Genomic DNA, 22,535 nt, shown 5'->3' with positions numbered 1-22,535 from the left:
AGAAAGATCTAGAATGTACTTGAGGTTCATTATCCCCCTCCATTCCTTAAAGCACAAAAGCCAGCCAAACTACTACACATTCTCTCCTGGCAGAATCCTACTCAGTTTCCCAGTTTGCTCTCCCCACTAGGCCAGTTAAGTCCTGATCCCCCGGCTTCCTGAGCCCCCGGCTTCCTGCCTTTTGTGCTCTGTCCTCTGACCTCAAAATAGAAGTGAACAGTATATCCAGGAAGGAATCAAAAAGCCTCCTCCCAAACACAAGTCCGAGTCCCTAAATTACAGAAACCCTCCGCCTCCTCCAGCCTCCTGTGTTCATAGTCCCCCCTTTCTCTGACCATCCTCCCAAACACAAGTCCGAGTCCCTAAATTACAGAAACCCTCCGCCTCCTCCAGCCTCCTGTGTTCATAGTCCCCCCTTTCTCTGACCATCCTCCCAAACACAAGTCCGAGTCCCTAAATTACAGAAACCCTCCGCCTCCTCCAGCCTCCTGTGTTCATAGTCCCCCTTTCTCTGACCGGCAGCATCGGTCAGGCTTGTGCTCTCTGCTTGAGTGGTATGCACAGAAGAAAGGGTCGTATTCCCCCCTCTAAGTAGGTTTCCGGTTTTCCTCCCCTTCCAACTCTCTTTTTTTCTTTTTGTAATGGGCTTTAATGTTTATTGGGTATTGATTTATTTTGTTTGCCTGCTCTTCAGACTTTCCCTTAGCCATTTTTCTCACCTTCCTTTATCACATGTACCTAAAGTCCAGGAGGCTAAGTAGACAGCTATGGGATCTTATGTATCCCTAGGTCTGCTGTTTCCATTAAACCATATGGTCTGTGTGTTCATTGGCTCGCCGGTAGTAGTGGACATAATAACGGCGGCAGTGGCGGCAACACCGGCACTGAGAGCCCGCGAGGTGTCAGTTACAGTGATAGGGATTAATGTGTTCGTTACCACAGGCGGTTTACAGAAAAAAACACCAGATCTGGTTTCTTTCTTTTTACTTCTGTTTGTTTTGTGATGTTAAGTCAGCACTGAGCTGTATCCCCAGTTCTTGGTTCTTCTCACTGACTGTGTCATTAAGTAGCCCAGGCTGGCCTTGAACTTGCTCTGTAGCTAGGGTACCTTCAAAGTTATAGGCTTCCTGCCTCTGCCTCTGTTTCAAGAGCACTGGGATAACAGGTGTATCATGATAACCAGTTATATTGTTATTCTTGACTTACAATTTAGTTATATTTACTTACATTTCATTAATTCTGTAGTATCTCTCATGGAAAAGGAAGATAGTTCTACATGACTTCATTTTACATTTTTTTAAAAAAAATTTATATGTGTAGGTGTTTTGCCTGCATATATGTCTGTGCATCATGTGTGTGCCTAGTGTCAGCAGAGGCCAGAAGAGGGCATCAGATCCCTGGGACTGGAATTACAGATGGTTGTGAGCCACCATATGGGTGCTGGGAATCGAACCTGGGTCCTCTGGAAGAGCGAGCAGTGCTCTTAATCTCTGGGCCATCTTCCTAGCCCCCCTTTTGCATTTCAAAGGAATAAAGATTAACATGTTCAGTCAAAAACTCAAGTAAAAATGTATCTATTGCTTTGGTCCAAGAGAATACAAGTAAAACAACCATTTCTGCAGTCATATTCCTGTTTGTTTTTCTGACTTTAACTTCTTTCTTGGAGCTCTCCCAAGCTGGTAGCACCAGGCTAACTTTTGGGGTGGAGACAGGGCAGTGAACTGAGAGGGTTAAAATGACTAGCCATCCTTCCCATTAAAGAAGGTGCAGACCAGTGGGATAGCTGTCACGTCTTCCTGTCGGTTAACCCTAGATCTCTTTGTATCAGGCATTGGTCACTGGCCAGAGGATTCTTTGGAAATTTGGCTTTCTCTTTACTTTGAAGGAGATTGGAATGAACATGGGAACTGGAGAACCAAGCTGCCTGGCCCCACTGGGACAGGTGGATGCAGCAAATGACTTCTTTATCTTTGCTGTTGGACTGAGCTTTTGTGGAAAGCTGCTGTCCCCTCAGGGACTGATATCAGATTGAGTAATTAACTCATGATTATGCAAAGATAATTTATCTAGCCCCTTTGTTTTTCTGTCCCCTCTTCATCGCCTTGGGCTACTCATTTCTTATTACTGTCTTCCCGTGCTAAGACTGGGGTAATGAAAATGGCAGGCAATAAAAAGGAGCCCAACTGTTTTGCCCATTTTACTTTCATTAGCAATTTTGTTTAAAAAGAAAAGATATTAAACAATATGTTTGGGCAACATTTTTACTTTCTATTAAGATTACTCATAGAAGATCCCAGAGCCATCTGGGTTGAGTAAATCAACTCATATCCTTGCAGTAAATCAGAATAATTTATAATAACAGCCTTTGTAGCGAGTGAAATTGTTTTCTCATATATTCACACATGCCCCTGACAACAGTGCCCACTCTAGGGAAGCGGGGTTATTAACTACTTGTTAAATATTAGATGAGCATATAACCCTCCTGCAAGTCAGTAGCCCTGATTTCATCAACACTATTTCGGTGAGGAGAACTGGGCTTAGGTTTTAATTTGTGGCTAAAGATCATACCAATGCCAAGTTCTTCCCTACAAGCCTGTTAGTCAAAGAGAAGTGGAAACAAGTTCACTTTTCTGTAAGCTAAATAACAAGAGTTTTAGCTTTTGCAGGAAGGCAAAAAGCATATTTTCTGTGCTGACAACTTAGGGTCTGTCTACTTTTGCATTCTACTGGAATAGGTCCTAAAGCTAGCTCATGCATTCATCACTATTGCACAGAACCTTTCCACCTGAGTTCCAGAAAAAATGAGCCGTAATAGAAATGAGTAGTGTTTTGAGGAGCCCAGTGTTACTGTTCTAAGGTCACATTAATACCTCTTTATCCCCTGCTGAGAACCTCTCCTTATAAAGTATTGGCAAGAGCATTCTCGTTTCTTTCCTTTTTTTCCTGCTTCTATGTAAAAGTAGTTTTTGCTTGAAAGAAAGAAATTAATAGGATTTTAATTCATTCAGTAATATTTATTGACCTCTTGCTGTGTGTCAGATATTACGAAGGTTCTGGGAGTCTAGAATACAAAAGAAGACAAATATGTTTCTCTTGGAGAGATTACATTATAGTGGAAGAACAGAAATGATAAACAGACTGAATAAGTAATCTTACGATCTTAAATGGCAATGTAGGTGTGTCTGGTCCTGGGCTGACCTAACAAAGTGGCAGGGATGTGGGTGAGGGTGGAAGGAGGCTGGGCTGTCTGAAGTATCCGTCTTCTCCTAAGCGGTCTTTGTTTTTCCCTCTGGCATTACATCTGACAACTGGTGTTTTCTTCTCTTGTCCTTCCCTCTTCTTCCTCTCCAGATCCTGATAGACTGTGAAGACAAGGCTATTTTGTCAGGCTATTTTCCCCCTTTTGTATTCCTAGGTGAGAGGCTATTGCTTGGAAAGCAATAAATGCAAGAGTAAATACTTATTAGATTAAAAAAGTAAATGCAGCCGGGCAGTGGTAGCACACGCCTTTAATCCCAGCACTCGGGAGGCAGAGGCAGGCGGATCTCTGTGAGTTTGAGGCCAGCCTGCGCTACAGAGTGAGTTCTAGGACAGGCTCCAAAGCTACACAGAGAAACCCTGTCTCGAAAAACAAACAAACGAACAAAAAAAGTAAATGCATTTTGTAAGGTTTGTGTAAGACGAATCTTAAAAGGTCTTATTAAATAAAAAAAATCCAGAGCTAGATAATGGGGTGAAAATGAAAGATCAGAGAAGCAGAACAAGCCACAGCTAACCTTATATCTCCAACTTCTCAGCCAATCCTGTTTCCTCAAACTGGAAGCTTCTGAGTCTTCATCTGAATTGATCTCAGCTGAACTACTGTTAAAAGCCTAAAAGCTTAAAAGTCTCTAGTTCCTGGTCCTCACACCTTATATACCTTTCTGCTTCCTGCCATCACTTCCTGGGATTAAAGGCATGTGTCTTTCCCAAGCAAAGACATGAGATCTCAAGTCCTGGGATTAAAGGAACCATGCCTGGCTCTGTTTCTAATGTGGTCTTGAACTCACAGAGATCCTCTGGAATGCTAGGATTAAGGGTGTATGCCACCACTGTCTGGCCTCTATGTGTAATCTAGTGGCTATTCTGTTCTCTGACCCCAGATAAGTTTTATTAGGGTACACAATATATTGGGGGACACAATATATCATCACAGAGTTGTGAAGACAGCCCTCACTGATGTCTTCATAGGGGTGTGATGAGAACATCTTCTGTAGCAAGTCTTTCTCTGTACCACCAGCTCCCAAATAATAACACATAGACTTTTTATTAATTATGAAAGCTTGGCCTTAGCTTAGGCTTGTCCCACTAGCTTTTATAACTTAAATTATCTCATTTATTTTAATTTACGTTCTGTTGCATGGCATCTCTCCATACTATTCATGCTGCTTTCTCCATGTCTGCCTCACAACCCCACCTGTTTTCCTCTCTGAATCCTCTTTATCCCCAGAAGTCCTGCTTAACCTCTTCCTGCCCAGCTATTGGCCATTCAGCTCTTTATTAAACCAATCACAGTGACACATCTTCACACAGTGTAAAGGAATACTCCGCAACAGTCGTGTGGCTGTCGTAAGGAGCAAAGTTCCCAGGAAGGCTGTATAGCTAAGGGGAGTAAACAGAGGAGGAGGAGGAGTGATCAGTGAGATCAAATGGCAAGTCAGGAGCCGCATTCCACAGCAGCCTGGTGGCCATTGTAAGGACTAAGGGAGATCCGCTGTTGGGTAGTTGGAGGCATAGAGGGACACTTGTCCTTGTAGTTAGTATTCTGAGAATAAACAGAAATGTGAAAGCCAGGCAAGGGGCATTGATAACATCTAGACAAGAGTTGATGGTGGCTAGGGTGGGTTCAAAGTGATGGAGATGATGTAAAGTGGTCAAGTTCTGGTTTGGATAATATTTTGGACGGGAAGCCACCAAGTTTTGCAAGTAGATTGGATATTGGATGTGAGAAACAGAAAGAGGTTTAGAAGGACAGTACTGAGGGTAGGTCAGCTGGTTTGATGGGAAGAAAGAGTACCGTGGCCCTGTGCTGCTTCTTAGATACCCCCAATACAATGTCAAGTTCCAATGCAAGTGGTAGGTGCAAGCTCCAGTCTGGACATACAAACCTGGAGGTATGAACACATGCAAAGGTTGACTTACAATCTGGCTGTAAAGAGAGACCATTAGAGAACAAGTATAGATTACAAGGACTAAGCCTTTTGTCAGTGTTTATTGCTCAATTATAGAAGAAACAGTGAAGGAGACTGACCAGTGAATATTCTCAGAAAGTGTCATAGGGAAAGTGTTTGGCTTGAGGAGACTGGTAATATGTATTATTCCTGATAATCAGGACTGAGAACTGGGTGTGGAATGGTATGAGCAGTTTGGAAGTTGCTTGACAGATAGTTGTAGAAAGTGGTGAGATGTAAAATCAGGGTTGAAATGCCTGCAAGAGCAACAGAATTAGAGACAGTGACTGTGGACATGTTTGGGTATTTTGGTTACCCACAAGAGCAGAGATTGAAACTATCCAGGCAGGAAGGGATGCTGGGTGAGGTAAAAGATTTTTAAGGTAGAGGAAACTATAGTGTATTTGACACTAATAGAAATGACCCAATTGAAAGAATAAAATTGATAATATAGATGAAATAGGGGGTAATTTAGAGAGCAGTGTTCTTGAATAGCAAGTTCATATCCCAAACTGAAGGAACTGGCATGTAAAATAAGTAATCAGTTGCTGGTTGTGATTATTAAATAAGTGCCTATGTTGTCATGGGAAGAGCTAGCCTGTGGTAAGCTGGTTTTAATAGTGGCTAATCAAGCACTGTCGTGTCCTCTAAACAGTGATGGCAAATGGATAACCCCATCTAATAGCACATGAGTAGGGCGTGTGACTAATAGCATAGAATTTTTTTTTCTGTAGTAGTTTGACAACTTAAAATGAAAATAGATTATTTCTTGGAAGCAGAAGACAAAAATGATTCCATTTTCAAAGAAAAATGAGGTGGTGTTTGCTTTCCTGCCACTTTTTTAGAATGGTCATCTGTTACAGGTTTTACAGGTTTGGTTCTAATTGTTCTCTCTAACTTTTCAGGCTGGAGTGAGGCAGCTTTATGTACAGATTGACTTTGCAGCGATGTAGTCAATGAAAAGAAATTGTTTGAGGACCAAAATTTTCCAGTACTGTGCAATCCAAAGCATTGTACTACCCAGTGCTCGAAAACGGAGACGTCATCACTACAACTCGGAAGCACCCAGTAGTGCAGGTAGAGTCGGCGTGTGCTGGGGATCCCAGCCGGATCCTGCCCAGACTGTGGCCTTGTGTGCTCTCCCTCCAAGCCATTCCGATTGCTAAGGTTTCTGGGTTTGTTCTGGGGTCTTGGGTTATCTCTCTCTCTCTTTTTTTTTCTTTTTCTGGGGGTTCTTGCTGATCACCTTCAGCCCATCCTATCATCACACCCAGCCAGTGAGAAATTCAGACCGTGGGCCGCCAGTCTTTTGAATATCTTCACTAAAGCTGCTGGAAACCACTGCTTTTATCCCCACAAAACCAGTGTTGTTTTTGCAAACAGAAGTCTGTTTTCTATGTGATGTCACAGTTGTTGACTCTCTTCAGTGTAATCATACGTTTGTAAAATTGTTTGTACCTTGCAAACTTATGAACCAAACCATATTGGGTTTTCAAAGTGCCTTTGTATCCGAAAATATATTTGCCAGCATAGAAATGTACCATCCAAGGTCATATGTATGGTTTTTTAATGGATATTCTGTAATTTGTACAAAATAAGACTTGCTAGTAACATGTGTAATTGTCTTTTGTGTATTTCCAGCATAGGTTTAAGTATATTAAATTTCTTGTCTTGTGAAAAAGAACATTATTTTGCTTTATAAAAAATTCAGTGATCACATTAAGATATTTTGTAGACTAGTTTCAAAAGTGCAAATACATTGGAAAAACTCATTTAAACCAAAAACTCTCCTCCGTTACAGGTTCTATAAACCCTTCACCTGGCTGTGGGGAATCCTCCAGTAGCTGTCCCCATCATTTTTATAGATTCTGATAGTGATGAGAAAAAGCACCGCAGAGTTGGCAGAAATAACTGTGACAGTGACATTTTACATCTTCATCCTCTTTCAGGTGCCAAGTAGTACAGGGTTTTTGTTTTGTTTTGTTTTCTGATTTTGTTTGCACAAATACAAATTACTTCCAGGAATTCTAGGACAGCATTTGATTGAGTGTGAACTGTTATCACTGTGGAGCAAATATGGTGATATAGAATTCTTTCTAAAATGGGTATCTTACAAATAGTTGGTTTTCTAGGGTCTCGAGTACTTGAAAAATAAAATTTCGATGGGCATGATGATGGACACTTTAATCCCAGCACTCAGAAGGCAGGGACAAGCAGATCTCTGGAGTTCAAGGCCAGTTTGGTCTTGCAGGACAGCCAGGGATACAGAGAGACCCTGTCTTAAATTATAAATCAACTATAATTAGAGATGACAGGTGCTTAACCACTCAAGTTCTTCTGGAGAGATGCTGTTTGGGTGAACATTTCCCCATTGTACTCCATTTATCCCTACAAATATTCCCCTTAGTTTAAATAAGTTAATATTGTTAGCAAAATTTTAAAAACCTTGAAAGGCAAAAATGAAGAGTGTAGATCAGTGACAGACACTTTTATCAGTAAGGTGGCCGAATTTACTGTTGATTTTTGCCTGAGTTTTTGAGTTCCTTTTGTCCTACTTCTGACCTACAATTTATGAACTATTCTGTATTAGGAGAGCTATAGCAGTCTCGACTGCAGCAGAACACCACACAATGTCTGTGGTGCCCTTTTTGTAAATCAAGTGGTGATTTCAAACCCTGTTTGCTTTCTGCCAGGTAGTCCTAAAGCCAAGACTCCCTGCAGTAGATTGTGTTTGACTGAAACAAATTTGGCAGTCTTTCAGGAGGGAACGTACAAATGGAAATGTCCTGGTCCTGTACTGCTTTTTCATTTCCGTTCTGAGTAGTTGAGTCGGATGAATCCCAGGATATTCTATGGGTTAGGGCATACTGCTGGAGATGAGAGGTCTAGATGAAGGCACAGACTCAGATGTGAACCTTCCCAAGCTAATCTTGGTGACTCACTGTATCGACACTGCACACATGGAGTCCACTTTATGGTTGACTGGTTATAAGATTTACGGAAGTGAAGTTGTTGTCGAAGTGTGTGCTTCTGGTTAACTAGACCCTCAGTGCCCAGTTCATGAGCGTTGCTTTTCCTTTGGTGAGGCATGGACTATGTTTGATGTGAACTAAGTTTGCACCTTGTTCCAAGAGCTTGCCAGCTCCTAACATTCTGCAGGTTGGCATTTACACTTTTGCTTAAATGTTGGCATACCTGTATGTACAAAAAGAAAAAAATGTGAGCAGAAACAACCTTTCACAGAAAGAAAGCTTGTCTTCTAGTGTTCTTGATGCAGACATAATACTAACCAGTGGTCCCACTAAGAAATACCACCTGGTTATGGTAGTAAAATTAAATCAAAATACTCCTGACATTAGGCCAATATTCATTTTTAAAAAGCCAATCTGAGTATAAATTTGCCAATCTATGAATAACCAAAGTCTTTTCCCTGAATAATAAACCTGCTTTGTTCAGGGAAAGTTACCTTACCAGACAAACATCCCCAACTAGGTGTATTTTCAAAATTTGTTGTATTACTTGATGAAGAACTTGACTGAAGTGTGCGTCTTCGTGAAGGACAGTATCTAGTTATGTGTAGGTTAGTGTTCCTTGACTGCCATCCAGTCCTCTTTGCGGTGGAGGCATAAGATCATAGCGACAGATGTCATTGTGATTTCCCTTTATCTAGATTCTTCAGAGCCTACACATACGTACTGGCAACCAAACTACTGTGACTTCTATGTACCTCTATAAAGCAGCCAAATCAATAACCCCCAGTGTAGCTGATCGGAACTTCCGTGTTTTTACGGACAGTAACATGGGAACCAACAAGGTGTAGATGCTGGGATTTAAGAGTAATGCGTTACTTACGTAGAATTGCATACCTAAGCAAAGACTGTGCTGGCAGCAGTCTGGTACTACCTCTCATTTTCATGAGAAACCTGAGGTCCAGAAAAGCTCTCATTTCCTTAAGACTGCAGGGCGAAGTGGGGGCAAAGCCAATGTTCGAATGCGATTATCCGATGCCAAGTCGAGAGTTCTTTCCACTGTACTGTGCTGCTTCCCTGTGTGACCTTGCCTTTCTGTGAATGTGACTAAATATGGCTTGTCAATAAAGAACTCTGACCTCTAGTTTGGGTCCATGAAGGCACTTTATAAATGGAATGTTGTCTCAGTTTTCATACATAATTGTGAAGTTTAGATTATTTCCATAGTATTTGTTGCAGAATAAATTATAATAATTATTTTTTATTCTTCGAAAACCAGCTCTTGACTTGGAAAAAGGAAACAAAATTGTACTTTAGATACTTTTAACTTGTGAGTGAATTTTTATTAATTGCCCAAGGCTCAGTCCAGTTGAATGCTGGCTTACTTTCCTAATTTTGCTAATGTGCTGTAAACTGGTTCCTTTTAGATAGCATGCTGAGTCACAGGTCATGCCATTTCAGCCCGGCCTGCCATGTTCTGTTTCAGCCATTGGAGAGCATTTTTACTTTAAAAGTTCTCAGAGCTGTGCAAATGGGGGACAGTAAATGTATGGAACACAACTTTTACTTCACTCGGGTAAAGTTCTGAAATCTTCATCAGAACTGCAAATATTAGGCCACTCCATAAATATATTACCTTGGCGAAGTTAAGGTCCTTTGTTTGCTTGTCTTTCTACAAAGAGTCACCATTGTTGAAACACATGGTTTTCCAATTCTCTGTTCTGTGAGAGACTCTCAAGATATGATTTACAGAGGCCTCCTTAATGATTCAGATCTCTACCACAGAATCAAGACAGACAGTGAAAAATTGTATATCAAGGGAAGTGTTTGCAGAAATATAGCAGAGAGGTGTAACTATTTAAAGGCCAAATGGGTGGGGCTTTTTTTGATGAGGTCATCTTGGGTTTATATTTTTATAAAGAGAATTTTGCATGATTTTATGATTGACAGCATCTTAAAATCCAGTCCATGATTCTCACAGCATGAGGAAGGAGTCCTTATCTGGGGAGAGTCTGTGGTATGGCAGCAACTCAGTCTTTTCTGATGACTGTTTTTAAAAGACCCACGAAGTGGTAGCACATCTGTGTAGACTCCTGGAAAATCAGTGAACATTCGAGGTGCCGTTGCTATGGGAACATTTACAAACTGCCTCCAGCCTGTTTCTTCCTATGCTCTATATGTTTGCCTCATAACTTGGCCATGGAACCAAAACGGTGCGGGGGAAATGGCACTAGAACTCCTTAAGTCCGTTTAACAAGCAATCAGAAGAAAGTTTCATTGAAGTCGTGGTGCGGCTGCTCACTGGCAGCATCCTCTGTGCCAGCATGAAGAAGACAGTGCCCGCCCTCAAGAACATCATTGGGGAATCGTCTGCCGAAAAGCACCGATCAGTCTTCAGAAGGGTTAAGTAGTATCTGATTGACAGACTGCATTTTACACAAACCTTTTCAATATGAAAAGTCTGTTTCATAAATAGAAGCCTGGGCTTCCACCACAACTTTGAATACAAATTTGTAATTTCGACCGTGATGTTGGAAAGCATAAAAAACAAAAAGAAGTCTTGTATGTCCTTTTCTGCTTTGACTCGGTGGGTTTGTGCGTACAGGCTCATGACACATGTAGTTCCCAGTCCCTCGTGGTAGACGGGGCATGCAGCCTGAAGGGTAGGGTCAGGAGGCCACTGACACTCACTGCAGAGAACGTCTCAGCAGCTCTGTGATCTTTGTCCAGATTGGATTTCTGTTCACTCTGTCCATTTCTCCCCAGCTGCCTGTGAGAGGCTCAATCTTGTTGTCTACTTTCCATGTTGTTGGGGGTTTGGAAGAACTGAGACCGCGCTGGGGCCTTCTGGACTGCACAGCCACGATGAGGATTGTGTCACCTCCCACGGTTTGGTGGAGAATTGCCACAGTGCCATATCTTTTAAGGACTGTCTACTCCCCCTGAATATCATCCAAAACTCTTTCAGAGATACCCCTTGAAGGGGTTTCTAATGAAAACACCATTTCATGTCCCACTTACCATTTTTCTTGTTTATCTTCAAATATTTTTTGTATATTCTCTCCCCTAATTTGGAAATAATGTGACTGACAATTTGCCAACTCCCTTCTTTACGTATTCTGAACAGGCCCACACTTCCCTCCCCTGCTTTTGATGGTTTGTAAACATGGCTAATTTGGGGTTGATTCCTTTGGTGAAAATGATAGCTTCTAAACATTTCTGAAATGTTTACATACGAGGCAAGGCTAGGTAGAAATGTCAGAGGTAAGCAACCTATATGGTTTGACAATGCTGCAGTGAACTGTTAGGACTTGCCCAAGTGCACTACAACAGGTCCACAATGTATGTATCTTTCACATTTTCTACGTGCGTACATTCACATATATATTTTTGTTTAACCGCAATGTATTTTAAAATGATCATAAACAGCTGTATTGAAAATTTGTTTTCAATTAAATTTCTGTTTAAAAGTCTTCTTGGGTCATGTCTCTGAGTTGAATGGGCCAGAATCTACAGAGACCGGATGCTGAGGTGTTGACCCAGAGCCTCTTCCTGCATACTCTTCCTTTAGCACTATAGCTGTGTTATAGTGCTCTTTGGAGATTTCCACCAGCATTGAGTTATTCTTACCTCCTCTCTATGGATGACCTCATCTGACATGAAGCTGACCTAGTCTCCATGACCCTTCCAAAGCTTTCTTGTCAGCAGTAATTCCCTTTTAAAATAATTTTTGCCAAGCATGGTAGTGTACACCTTTAATTTCAGTATCCAGGAGGATGCAAAAGCAGGTGGATCTCTGAATTTGAGGCCAGTCCAATCTATAGAGTGAGTTCCAGGGTAGTTAAGGCTGCAAATTAAGACCCTGTCTCTAAATAAATAAAATTTGTAAATGAAAAAAAAAATTCCAGAAAAATCCATGCCATCTTGTCAAAAGGATTCTTTTGTTTTCTTCTCTCATATATTACATGACTGCAGTTTCCCCTCCCCTGAGGCTCTCCTCTCCTACCTCTCCTGCCCCCCAAATCCAGCCCCCCCACCTGCCCTCAGAAAAGAGCAGACCTCCCAGGGACATCAACCCAAACAAGCTACAATAAGACCAGGCACAAACCATCACATCGAGGCTGGACAAGGCAACCCAGTAGGATCAAAAGGGTCCCACAAGCAGGCAAGAGTGAGAGACCATCCCCGCTCCCACTGTTACCCACAAGAACATGAAGCTACTCAGTCATAATGTGAGGACCTGGGTCGTACCCCTACAGGCTCCCTGATCTCTGTGAGTCCCGGTCAGTTGATTCTGTGTGCTGTGTTCTCGTGGTGTCCCTAACCCCTCTGGTTCCTCTGATCCTTCCTCCTCCTCCTCCTCCTCTTCAAGCTTCATCTAGTGGTTGGCTGTGGGACTCTGCATCTGCTCCCGTCAGTTGCTGGACGAAGTCTCTCTGGTCTTTGATGAGGGCTCTGGTCCCAGAATACTCTGCAGGAAGGACAAACCAGGTCGAAGGTTTTGTAGTTGGGTTGGTGCCCAATCCTTCCACTTGGGGGCTGGCTTGGTTACAGAAGATGGTGGTTCAGACTCTGTGTCCCCCATTACAGCAGTCTTTGCTAGGGTTTCTCTCGTAGACTCCTTGGAGTTTCCGTTGCATTAGGTTTCCACCTCCCTCTCAAGCAGCTTCTTCACTATCAGTCTTGCCTGTACTCCAGGGACAGTCTCCGCTGCATCTTCTCAGACCCTCACAGCCTGGACCCGTGCTGCTTGCTGTGTCTGAGTCTCCACAGCTCCTAGTACTCTGGCTTCACTTGTGTTTGCTCTGAGTTGTTTAAAGGCCATCGGTGGCATATGTGTTATGTTCAGGGCAGAACTGTCAACGTACAAGTCAGAACAGAAATAAAACTCTTCCATCCAAATTGCTTCTTGGTGACGATTCTATTCAGAATTATAGAATCCTAAGAAATTGAAACATGGCTTTGGCCATCTCTACTTCCTTGCCCTCCTATCCCAAAGTCCTTCCCTTCCTTTAAAATCTTTTGAATTCCCCTTTTTCATTCTAGGACTATTATTGTATCCCAGGACTTGACTGAGCAGAATCACATGTGAGAACCGCTCATCTTCCCACCTAGTCAGTCCATGCTTTGCCGTGTCCTATCAGCCCCTCACAGCAACACAGAATTGGCCTCTAGATGGGGAATAGGAGAGGGATCCACTGGATCCACTGGGTCGGACTTTGATCTCCGCTGCTCTCCTGACTTCCTGCTCAGCTTCCCTGGCCCTGCTGCACAGGGCCACTCTTACTTGCTAGGTCTGCAGCACCGGTCAGGGAATCTCTGCCTTTGCTCTGTTCCCTAGAATTAGCCCCTAAGCCAAAATCCACGATGGCCTGTGGACAGTCGCCACAACCTTTGCAGCTCTCACACAGGTTGAGAAGCTGTTTACTGCAGTTCCATGTTGTACCAGTCTTGCTTCTAAAAGAGCCCGCTGCTTTCCCCAGAAGCCTGCCAATGTTGCCCGGCTGCCAAAGCAAGCTTCCCTGTGCAGAGCAGTCCTCCAGCTCAGAGTACTGGCTCTTTCTCATCGCTCCCTCTCTACTTGCTTTGCTTCTTCCTTAGAAATGGCCATTCCTAGTTTGTTTTAAACTCTGAATCTACATTTGTGGTTTGATTTTTGGAGGAGGTGTACATTCCTGGTATATAGTGCTGACAAGGTACCTATCACTTATGAAACACAACTTCCTATGAACCTTTTGGTTGTTTGGAGGTGGGGTTTTTGTTTGTTTGTTTGTTTGTTTTGTTTTGACAGGTGGCTGTTCTGGAACTCACTATGTTGACCATGCTGGCCTCAAACATACATGGATCCACCTACCTCGGCCTCCCCAGTGCACCAGGTCCAGCTAAAGGTTCGATTATGTATTTTACGTACACAAGTGCTTTTTCTACACACCAGAAGGGGGCATTGGACCCCACTATAGATGATTGTAAGCCACAGTATGGTTGCTGGGATTTGAACTCAGGACCTCTAGAAGAGTTGAGCAGCCAGACAGCACTCTTAACTGCTAAGCCATCTCTCTTAAACCCTCTAGGAACTCTTAAATGCTTGTTTTCTTCCTTATTTTGTCCTGTTTCTCACAGTGTAGCAACAAGCAAGCTTTGTATCTAGACTGAAGACACACGGAGAGGGAGAGGCAAACACATCAACAATGTAAACAGAATGGCAGCAATTGACTAGTTTGCATTCCATTTCAAGGGGAACAAAGCAACTTAACAGCACTTTGACGGTTCATTGGAACATTGTCAGTTCCTCCAACCCTACCTCCAGGCTTTGAAAAATCTACCACTGGGGCTGGAGAGACGGTTCAGTGGCTAAGAGCACTGGCTGCTCTTCTAAGGATCGGTGTTCAATTCCCCACACCCACGTGGCAGCTCACAACCATCGCTAACATTAATCCCAGGGCATCTGGTGCCCTCTTCTGGCCCCCGTCGGCACTGTATGCATGTGGTACACATGCAAGAAAACAACCGGTTATACACATTAAAATAACATGGTTTTTTAAAGTCTGCCATGAAACTCATGCTTAACAGTGTTACCAACATTTAAATAGACAATTCAACTATATTTTCTAAATTCCTAAAAACCAAGAGGAGCCTGATGAGGTATCATTAGAATGCACACAGTCCCACACAGTAGGCAATCAAAATTTATTGGAAAAAGAGAAAAAGGAAAAAAAAAAAAAAAAAGCTGGGGAGATGACTCAGTGGTAAGAGGTTTGCCGAACAAGCATGATGTCATGAGTTCAGATCCCAGCATCCATGTAAATACCTGAACATGGCCTCACGGGTGTCTGTAACCCCAGCCGCGGACCATCTCTGGGGTTTACTGACCACCAACCTAGCTTCAAGTTGAGTGAGAAACTGTCTCAAAGGAATAAGTCGGAGATACCCAATGCCCTCCTCTGTCTTCCACATGTGTGCCTATAACTTTTATACACACATACATACAGATACTCCCCAAAAAATGTGTTTTCTAATGGGAAATTTAAATCTTTGAAAATAGTATTGTATAAATTCATCTTTATTGTTTTGGAGGCCAGCTATTGCTAAACTTAAAAGATTAAAAGTAAGACAATACAAAGCTAAAAAAATTCCAAACAGTATTTGGCAAGAAATACTCTCTTTGAAAGTATAACACTTTGTAAACAGATTCATATTTCCATGTAAGCATAGGTATAGTTTCACTTCAATTATAATTATAATTTTGTCATCTTTTAACTTTTGGAAATGTGATAATCTAAAATTATAAGTAAAATAGGGACTACCTGATAGCCTCACCTTGTCCTCACCCTAGGCACTGAGTTAGATCATCATGTTTAACTACAGGAATTCTCTACGTCATGCAACTTCCCCTTCAGTAGTAATTAGTGTAGAGGTCATGTTGGCTTAGGCAGACTCCAAAAGGTAAAGTTAACACATCCATAGTCCTGTTAGCTTGAGGAGACTTGGAGGCGGTACTGTGGGGATAGCCAGAAGCTACGGAAGCCAACAGAAGCTTCAACTTGAAGAGAGGGCAGATTTTCTGATTAGAAAAGCTATGGCTTCAAAAGGCAATGCAAATTTCTCCTCTTCCACACGGGTGAGGATGAAGTCCTGCCCAGGAAAGTACGAAATAAAGAGTCATCAGGACGCCAGGTTCCTGGCCAGAGCATGAATTGGGAGCCCAGGGAACTGTGATGTAGGGGGAAGACTGAGGGGCACAGAAGCCCAGGGGAACCATATAAATAACTTTTTGAACCCCAGGATCACTTTCAAATCATTAATGCTTTGATGTTGATCCTACTTAGCAAACTAAAAAGCCCTCTAACTTCCTAAGCTCCACAGTGAATAGAACAAGTACACAGGGTTCGGCCTGTGTCTTTAAGCCGCCTCTTTGACCAGTATAGGGACAAGACAGACTAGCAGTCACACCCTGCCCTTTACCACATTGCTTGCTTAGGAGAACAGAAAGGCTGACTTCACCATAGAATTTTAGAAGACTTGGGATCTCATATATGATATTCAGAATGTCCAAGTTAAATTCCAAATGAGCTGATCAAGCACTGTAACCACATCAGCATTGGAGTAACCTAATAAAGATGAAATAAAGTAGCCACTATAAAAATGCACAGTCATCTGGGGAGCCTGCATGGGACCGAACTAGGCCCTCTGAATGTGGGTGAAAGTTATGTGGCTTGATGTGTTTGTGGGTCCCCTGGCAATGGGACCAGGACTTACCCCGGGTACACAAACTCGCTTTTTAGACCCCATTCCCTATGGTGTGATGCCTTACTCAGCCTTGATGCAGGAGGGAGGGGCTAGGTCTAGCCCCAACATGGTATAACAGCCTGTGTTGACTGCCCAAGGGAAGCCTTACTCTCTATGAGGAGGGGATGGGGGTGGGAAGGGGGTAGGTGGGGGAAGTGGGAGAAGAGGAGGGAGGGGTAATAGGTTGGTATGTAAAAGGAAAGAAAATTATATTAAAACACAATCATACTGCTGTGGGATGGTCTGTATGTCAAATGCTCTGATTGGTCAATAAATAAAACACTGATTGGCCAGTGGCCAGGCAGGAAGTATAGGCGGGACTAACAGAGAGGAGAACTGAGAGAACAGGAAGGTGGGAAGAGACACTGCTAGCCTCCACCATGACAAGCAGCATGTGAAGATGCCGGTAAGCCACGAGCCACATGGCAAGGTATAGATTTATAGAAATGGATTAATTCAAGATATAAGAGCAGTTAGCAAGAAGCCTGCCACAGCCATACAGTTTGTAAGCAATATAAGTCTCTGTGTTTACTTGGTTGGGTCTGAGCAGCTGTGGGACTGGCGGGTGTCAGAGATTTGTCCTGACAGTGGGCCAGGCAGGAAAACTCTAGCTACATCATACAATCACAAATAATCTTCCAACAAAGGCTAATGTAAGAAATTGGGGATTAGGGCTGGGGAGATGGCTCAGTGGCTAAGAGCTATTGTTCTTGCAAAGGTCCCAGGACTGGTTCCCATGTGATGGCTCCACAATGTTTTTTAACTCTAGTTCCAGGGGATCCAACATTCTTTTCTGTTCTCTGTGGTCTCCTGCATAAACGTAGAGCACACAAACTCACATAGTTGCACACATACACATAAAAACAATAAATCTTCTTAAAAAATGGACATTTAAGACAGTAAAATGAACTCAATAGCAGTATAGAAGAAGCAAGAGTCAATAACTTTGAGGACAGATCAGGAAAATTTACTTACTCAGAACACATACTCAGAACGTTTAAGAATGAAACAACAGCCGGGCGGTGGTGGCGCACGCCTTTAATCCCAGCACTCGGGAGGCAGAGGCAGGCGGATCTTTGTGAGTTCGAGGCCAGCCTGGTCTAGAGAGCGAGATCCAGGAAAGGCGCAAAGCTGCACAGAGAAACCCTGTCTCAAAAAACCTAAAAAAAAAAAAAAAAAAGAATGAAAACAACAGAACAGGGCAGAGCTCAGAGACTTGTGGGACCAGAAATGTCTGCCGTTCCTACGATCATATTCATCAAGAGATAAAGAGGAGAAAGCATTCAGTGTGAAAAAAAATCTTTGAAGCATGGCCGTATGCCTCTCACATTTGGTGACAAAAACCTATAGATTCAAAAAGCTGATTACATCCCAAGGAATGAAACCCAAAATATCCACACTGTATGGAGGACTTTGAATGAAAATCTCACAGGCATCATCGCAAGTACCGAGAAGGTTACACTATCTCATATGTAAGAAAGCAAAGGAGCTAGAAAACAAATGACTTTGAAGAGAACTTGAAGGAAGCACACTACCTCTTATGATTTGACACAAAACTAAAGAAATCCAGAGGGTGTGACATTTCCCACATCCCCTTCCCAACTTGTCTTTTTCTTTTCTTTCTTTTTTTTAAAACAACCCCAACAGAGTCCCATTTGTGCTGCTCATATACACATGAGTATGTCACTCCTACTGGAGCATGGGCAACCTACCAGGAACTACATGCCTAGTAGCCCATAACTATCAATAGCTCTTAAGCTAGGGTTGGGGCTCACGTGCCCTCCCCCATCCATGTTGGAAGGTTGACTGGCTTGATCTTGTGCAAACAGCCACAGCTACCACCAATTCATGGGTGCAATGGTCATGTCCATGAGACTGACCCTTTCTGATCTCTGGCTCTTAGAATATTTTTGTTCCCTCTTTCTCTATGTTCCCTGAGCAGTGGCACGGAGGAGATAGAATACAGATGTCCCATTTACAGCTGAGCGCTCCACACATACTTGTCTCTGCACTTTGACCAGTAGTACACAAGGACTTTTTGTTGATGAGAATGGAGAGTTATACTTGTCTATAGGTGTAGAAATACCTAATTAGATGGCAATTTGATAGTGTGTCCATTTAGCAAAATAATAGCAGTAGCTTCCCTCATAGAGTATATGTGCTTCCCAGCCCTAGGTTCTTAGATTTACAGTACAAGATAAGATTTTCTTCCTGTGGAGCAGGCCTTAAACCCAATCAGAAAGTCATTGTTTATCTGTCTAACATTCATGCCACCATTGTACCTAGAAACCTATCTTGCTAGGCCAGTCAACAGGCACTTTCTTATACAAGTAAATGTACTCCTACCATATGAACCAGAAATCCTATTCACAGGTGTCTATGCTAGAACCACACAAAAGCCTGTATGTGAATGCTTTAACAATTCTCGTTATTACTAAAAAGTACAATGTAGAACTCGAAGATCTCTTAGATGGTCAGTAGTTAAATGAATTGTAGTCTCTCCATAAAAGTGAACCCTACACTCTTGGTACCTGGAATGGAATTCAGCCTCTCTCTCTCTCCTCTCTCCTCTCTCTTCTCTCTTCTCTCTTCTCTCTCTCTCTCTCTCTCTCTCTCTCTCTCTCTCTCTCTCTCTCTCTCTCTCTCTCTCTAAGGCAAAACTATTGAAAAAGAACAGATCGCTGACTTCATAGAATTATTGATGAGGTAGAAGGGTAAAGGACAGAGGAAAGGAATTCTTCTAGATGATGAAACTGTTATGTATTAAGGTGTTTCACTATATCATAATTTTGATTCATTTAATACTAGTTAGGGTGGAACAACATGGTAAAATGGTTGCCTAGTATGTACAAGGCCGTGGATCAAGCATCCCCTGCCCCCAGCACTGCAGAATCAAAAGTTGAGACCAAAAACCAAGACATCCAAACCCTTTAAATAGCTAAAAGCTACTAAATAAACACCACATGTATACACCCTTCTATTATCTCTATCTCAACCTTGGGATTTCAGGACAGGAGACCCCAACACTAATCATCTCTTTGAATTGGTAAAAGGAGTTTTCATTTTACAATTTCATTTAAACAGGTTAAATCACATACAGGTTTGCCAGATTGAGCAACAATAAATAAACAAACCAAAATTTTAATTTCAGATTACATTTGTTGAGCCCCTATGCTTCTTGTTAGGTTTCTTATCAGTTTTAACTGACAGGTATGGGTTTCCTACTCATTTTGCTTATAGTTCACTGAGCATATTGGATCAATGTATTGATTACCTTTTACTAAATTTGAGGAAATTTGGAATGTCATTTCCATTTTTTTTTTTTAAAACTGCCCTAATTTTGTTCTTTTTTGAGAATTTACTGACATGCTTTTTAACACTGCTTTATACTGGAACTGGTGAGACGGCCCAGCAGGTAAAAATGCTTGCTGCCACCCTAACAACCTGAGTTCATTTGCTACAGGCCACCTCTACACACTGTCCTCTCACCTCCAAACAAGCACTGGCACACTCGTGTGTGTGTGTGCACATGCACGCACACACACACACACCAGTCTCTCTTCTTCACACGAAGTGTAGAGATTTTAAAAACTACTTGACATTGCCCCCATGACATCATGACTGATTACTTTTCCCCCGTAGTCTTCTTCCTTAGGTTGGACAATTTCTCTTCCTTTCTCTGGACTTGGCCCAATTTGGTTTTGTTTTTTTGTTGTTTCCATCTCTTGGATGACAGTACTCACTATATTCATCCATTACAAGCACCTTTGTTTTTCATCCATGCACAGTTCTAAAGTGCCAGTCCTTTATATCTACTAATTGAGATGTCTAGGTTCTATTAACATCTCATCCCCGCATTCTTTTCTATTCATAAAGCCATGCCTCATATTGTGTTCTACAGCCATTGTTGATACTACAGTCATTTCTTCACCATATTCTGAACCGTATTAAACTTTGTTCTAATAGGATTCAACTACTTGCTTGTCATTTTTATCCTATGTAGGCCTAACTTCACATTATATGAAACTTTGTCCTAAGTTTAATCCCAAGCCTAGTCCTTACTAGTACATGGCCATTCTGGGCTTCTAATAAGAAAGCCCACATATTTATCATGCCCTTCTAACTTCCCAGGACTCAATCTTGAAGCTGTCTCCTCTCTCAACAGAGAGCAATGTCTGTTTCTTTGGTTCCCTGGCCTGGCTTTTCACCTGGATCCTTGGATCTTCGTACACATACACACAATAAGGAGTGAGCTGAGCATTTAGGACACACTAATCATAAGACTTACTACTTTAGTTTCTAGCTCCCTCTGAAGCCACAGTTCCATCCACTAATCATCTCATGCCAGTACACCAACTTAACACCAATTTGGTTGAACTGAAGTCTGGGAATGTCCCGACAGGAAAAGCCACAGAGGCAGAATTCTCGGCCTGCTCTATGACACCCAGTGTCTTTTAACAATCATGCACTGTAACAGTCACAACTGGAGGGTGTGAGCTAGTCAACTACCAAACCCAGAAGTCCTTTATTTTTATAATTTTAAATGTTTCGTTTAACATCTCCAAAGAAAACAATATAAAACTGACTGAAGGTACTTGGTTCTTTCCTCTTGTGTACACAAGAGACGGAAAATGGAATGTTTCATATACATTGAAATATTTCATCCCAAATGAAACATCAAAATAGTTCTAGCTAACACATAATACCAGAAGGTAGGAAAATTTTCAACTAATATTTATGAATATACTAAGCAAAAAGGTCAAGTTATTAGGCTATAGAAATACTTATGACTTGAAATAACACAGTAGTTATTCCAGACCAACAAAAGTTATAAAATAAATGAGCCTCTTATAATTAGTTAGTATGTGTGTGATGACTAACATCAACACTGGGTATCCTCTTCTATCTTGCTCTACTATTTATTTATCTATTTGTATGTTTATTTATTTAGAGATATTATACAGCACAAGGTGGCCTGGAACTTGCTATGAATATCAGGTTAGCCTTGAACTCCGAAATCTGCCTGCCTCCCAAGTGCTGGGATATAAGAAGTACACTCCATACTCAGCTATCAACTTATTTTTTGGAAACAGTGTCTCTCATTGAGTAAGGCACGCGCAGATTAGCCAGAAAGCTCCAGGGATCTGGCTGTCTCTGTTCTCCACCCAGTGCTAGGGTTCAGCCTGCACTCCACACTGGATTTTTCCCATGAGTGCTGGGGATTCCAGCTCTTAATGTTTGCACAGGAGCACTTTACCAAGTAAGGCATGTTCTCAGTTCTCAACAGCCACCTTTCTATAAGGAGATCATAAGACAGTCAGTGAATAGTTAGCAAGCTTTTATTTGCTGTACTTACTACTCCCTGCTTCTTTATCCCTTAACAATCGGGTTCAGGTGATTCACATTCCAGTTTCCTCAGTTACTCTTGTACCAGCCTCCTTGCATTGACGGGTTCCGTCTATGAAAATCTTTTCACTGTGTGGATGTCCAGCCACACTTGCCCGGCTTCATCTGCTCCATGTGTGTCCACCCTGGAGAGTAGCCCGCCGATGCCGCAACAGTAATGCTGATGAAAGGCGGAAGAACTGCTGCGGGAAAGCCAATGCTGCTGGGTCCAAGTGCCTCCTCTTGTCCCTTCTGTTACACTTTCTAGATAAAGGACAGACCCATGCCATTTGCCATATAAATACCGCACACCCAATCGAACTGAAACTAACGTGAGACAACAGAAAATGTCCATGTTCAGAGTCCATTAATACTTTGGGATTCCGATATAGAGAAAAGACTTAGCATTTCCATCTCCAGTGGGTGCAGGGTGCCCCCTGTGATGACCAAAGAATGCAATGGTTCTCCCAAGTCCACTGTACACATCTGCTGTAAAGTGCCCGCTGCAATTTTCTGGTCTTCAGCGCCAACTCTGGCCAAGCCAACACAGAGTGTCTCCTCAGTGACTGCTGTTTAAAACAAGGGGCAGGGGAGGGAGAGACAGAGAGATACTGCAGGTCAATTGGGCAAATGCTTCTCCCTGTTCAACATTCAGAACTATCGGTACTACAAGTACACTGAAAAC

At 42.3% G+C, this 22,535-nt stretch overlaps 2 protein-coding genes across 4 annotated transcripts in view; one reads left to right on the top strand and one right to left on the bottom strand.

Moving 5' to 3' along the window:
• The window catches only part of Slc30a7 (solute carrier family 30 member 7), a 70,880-nt gene extending 59,228 nt beyond the window's left edge, over positions 1–11,652 (top strand). For both annotated transcript variants that reach the window (XM_052731121.1, XM_052731120.1), the window contains exon 11: positions 6,116–11,652. In XM_052731121.1, coding sequence (XP_052587081.1) covers positions 6,116–6,163 — 48 coding nt within the window. In that variant the 3' untranslated portion in view covers positions 6,164–11,652. The remainder of the gene's footprint in view (positions 1–6,115) is intronic.
• Positions 11,653–21,786: 10,134 nt separating this feature from the next.
• The window catches only part of Dph5 (diphthamide biosynthesis 5), a 30,347-nt gene continuing 29,598 nt past the window's right edge, over positions 21,787–22,535 (bottom strand). For both annotated transcript variants that reach the window (XM_052731125.1, XM_052731124.1), the window contains exon 8: positions 21,787–22,419. In XM_052731125.1, coding sequence (XP_052587085.1) covers positions 22,208–22,419 — 212 coding nt within the window. In that variant the 3' untranslated portion in view covers positions 21,787–22,207. The remainder of the gene's footprint in view (positions 22,420–22,535) is intronic.

This window comes from Peromyscus californicus, unplaced genomic scaffold, assembly GCF_007827085.1.
Source record: "Peromyscus californicus insignis strain IS unplaced genomic scaffold, ASM782708v3 Scaffold_9__1_contigs__length_137607984, whole genome shotgun sequence".
Lineage (NCBI taxonomy): Eukaryota > Metazoa > Chordata > Mammalia > Rodentia > Cricetidae > Peromyscus > Peromyscus californicus.
Note: the sequence above shows the minus strand (reverse complement) of the source record. Positions and strands in the feature narration are given on the sequence as shown.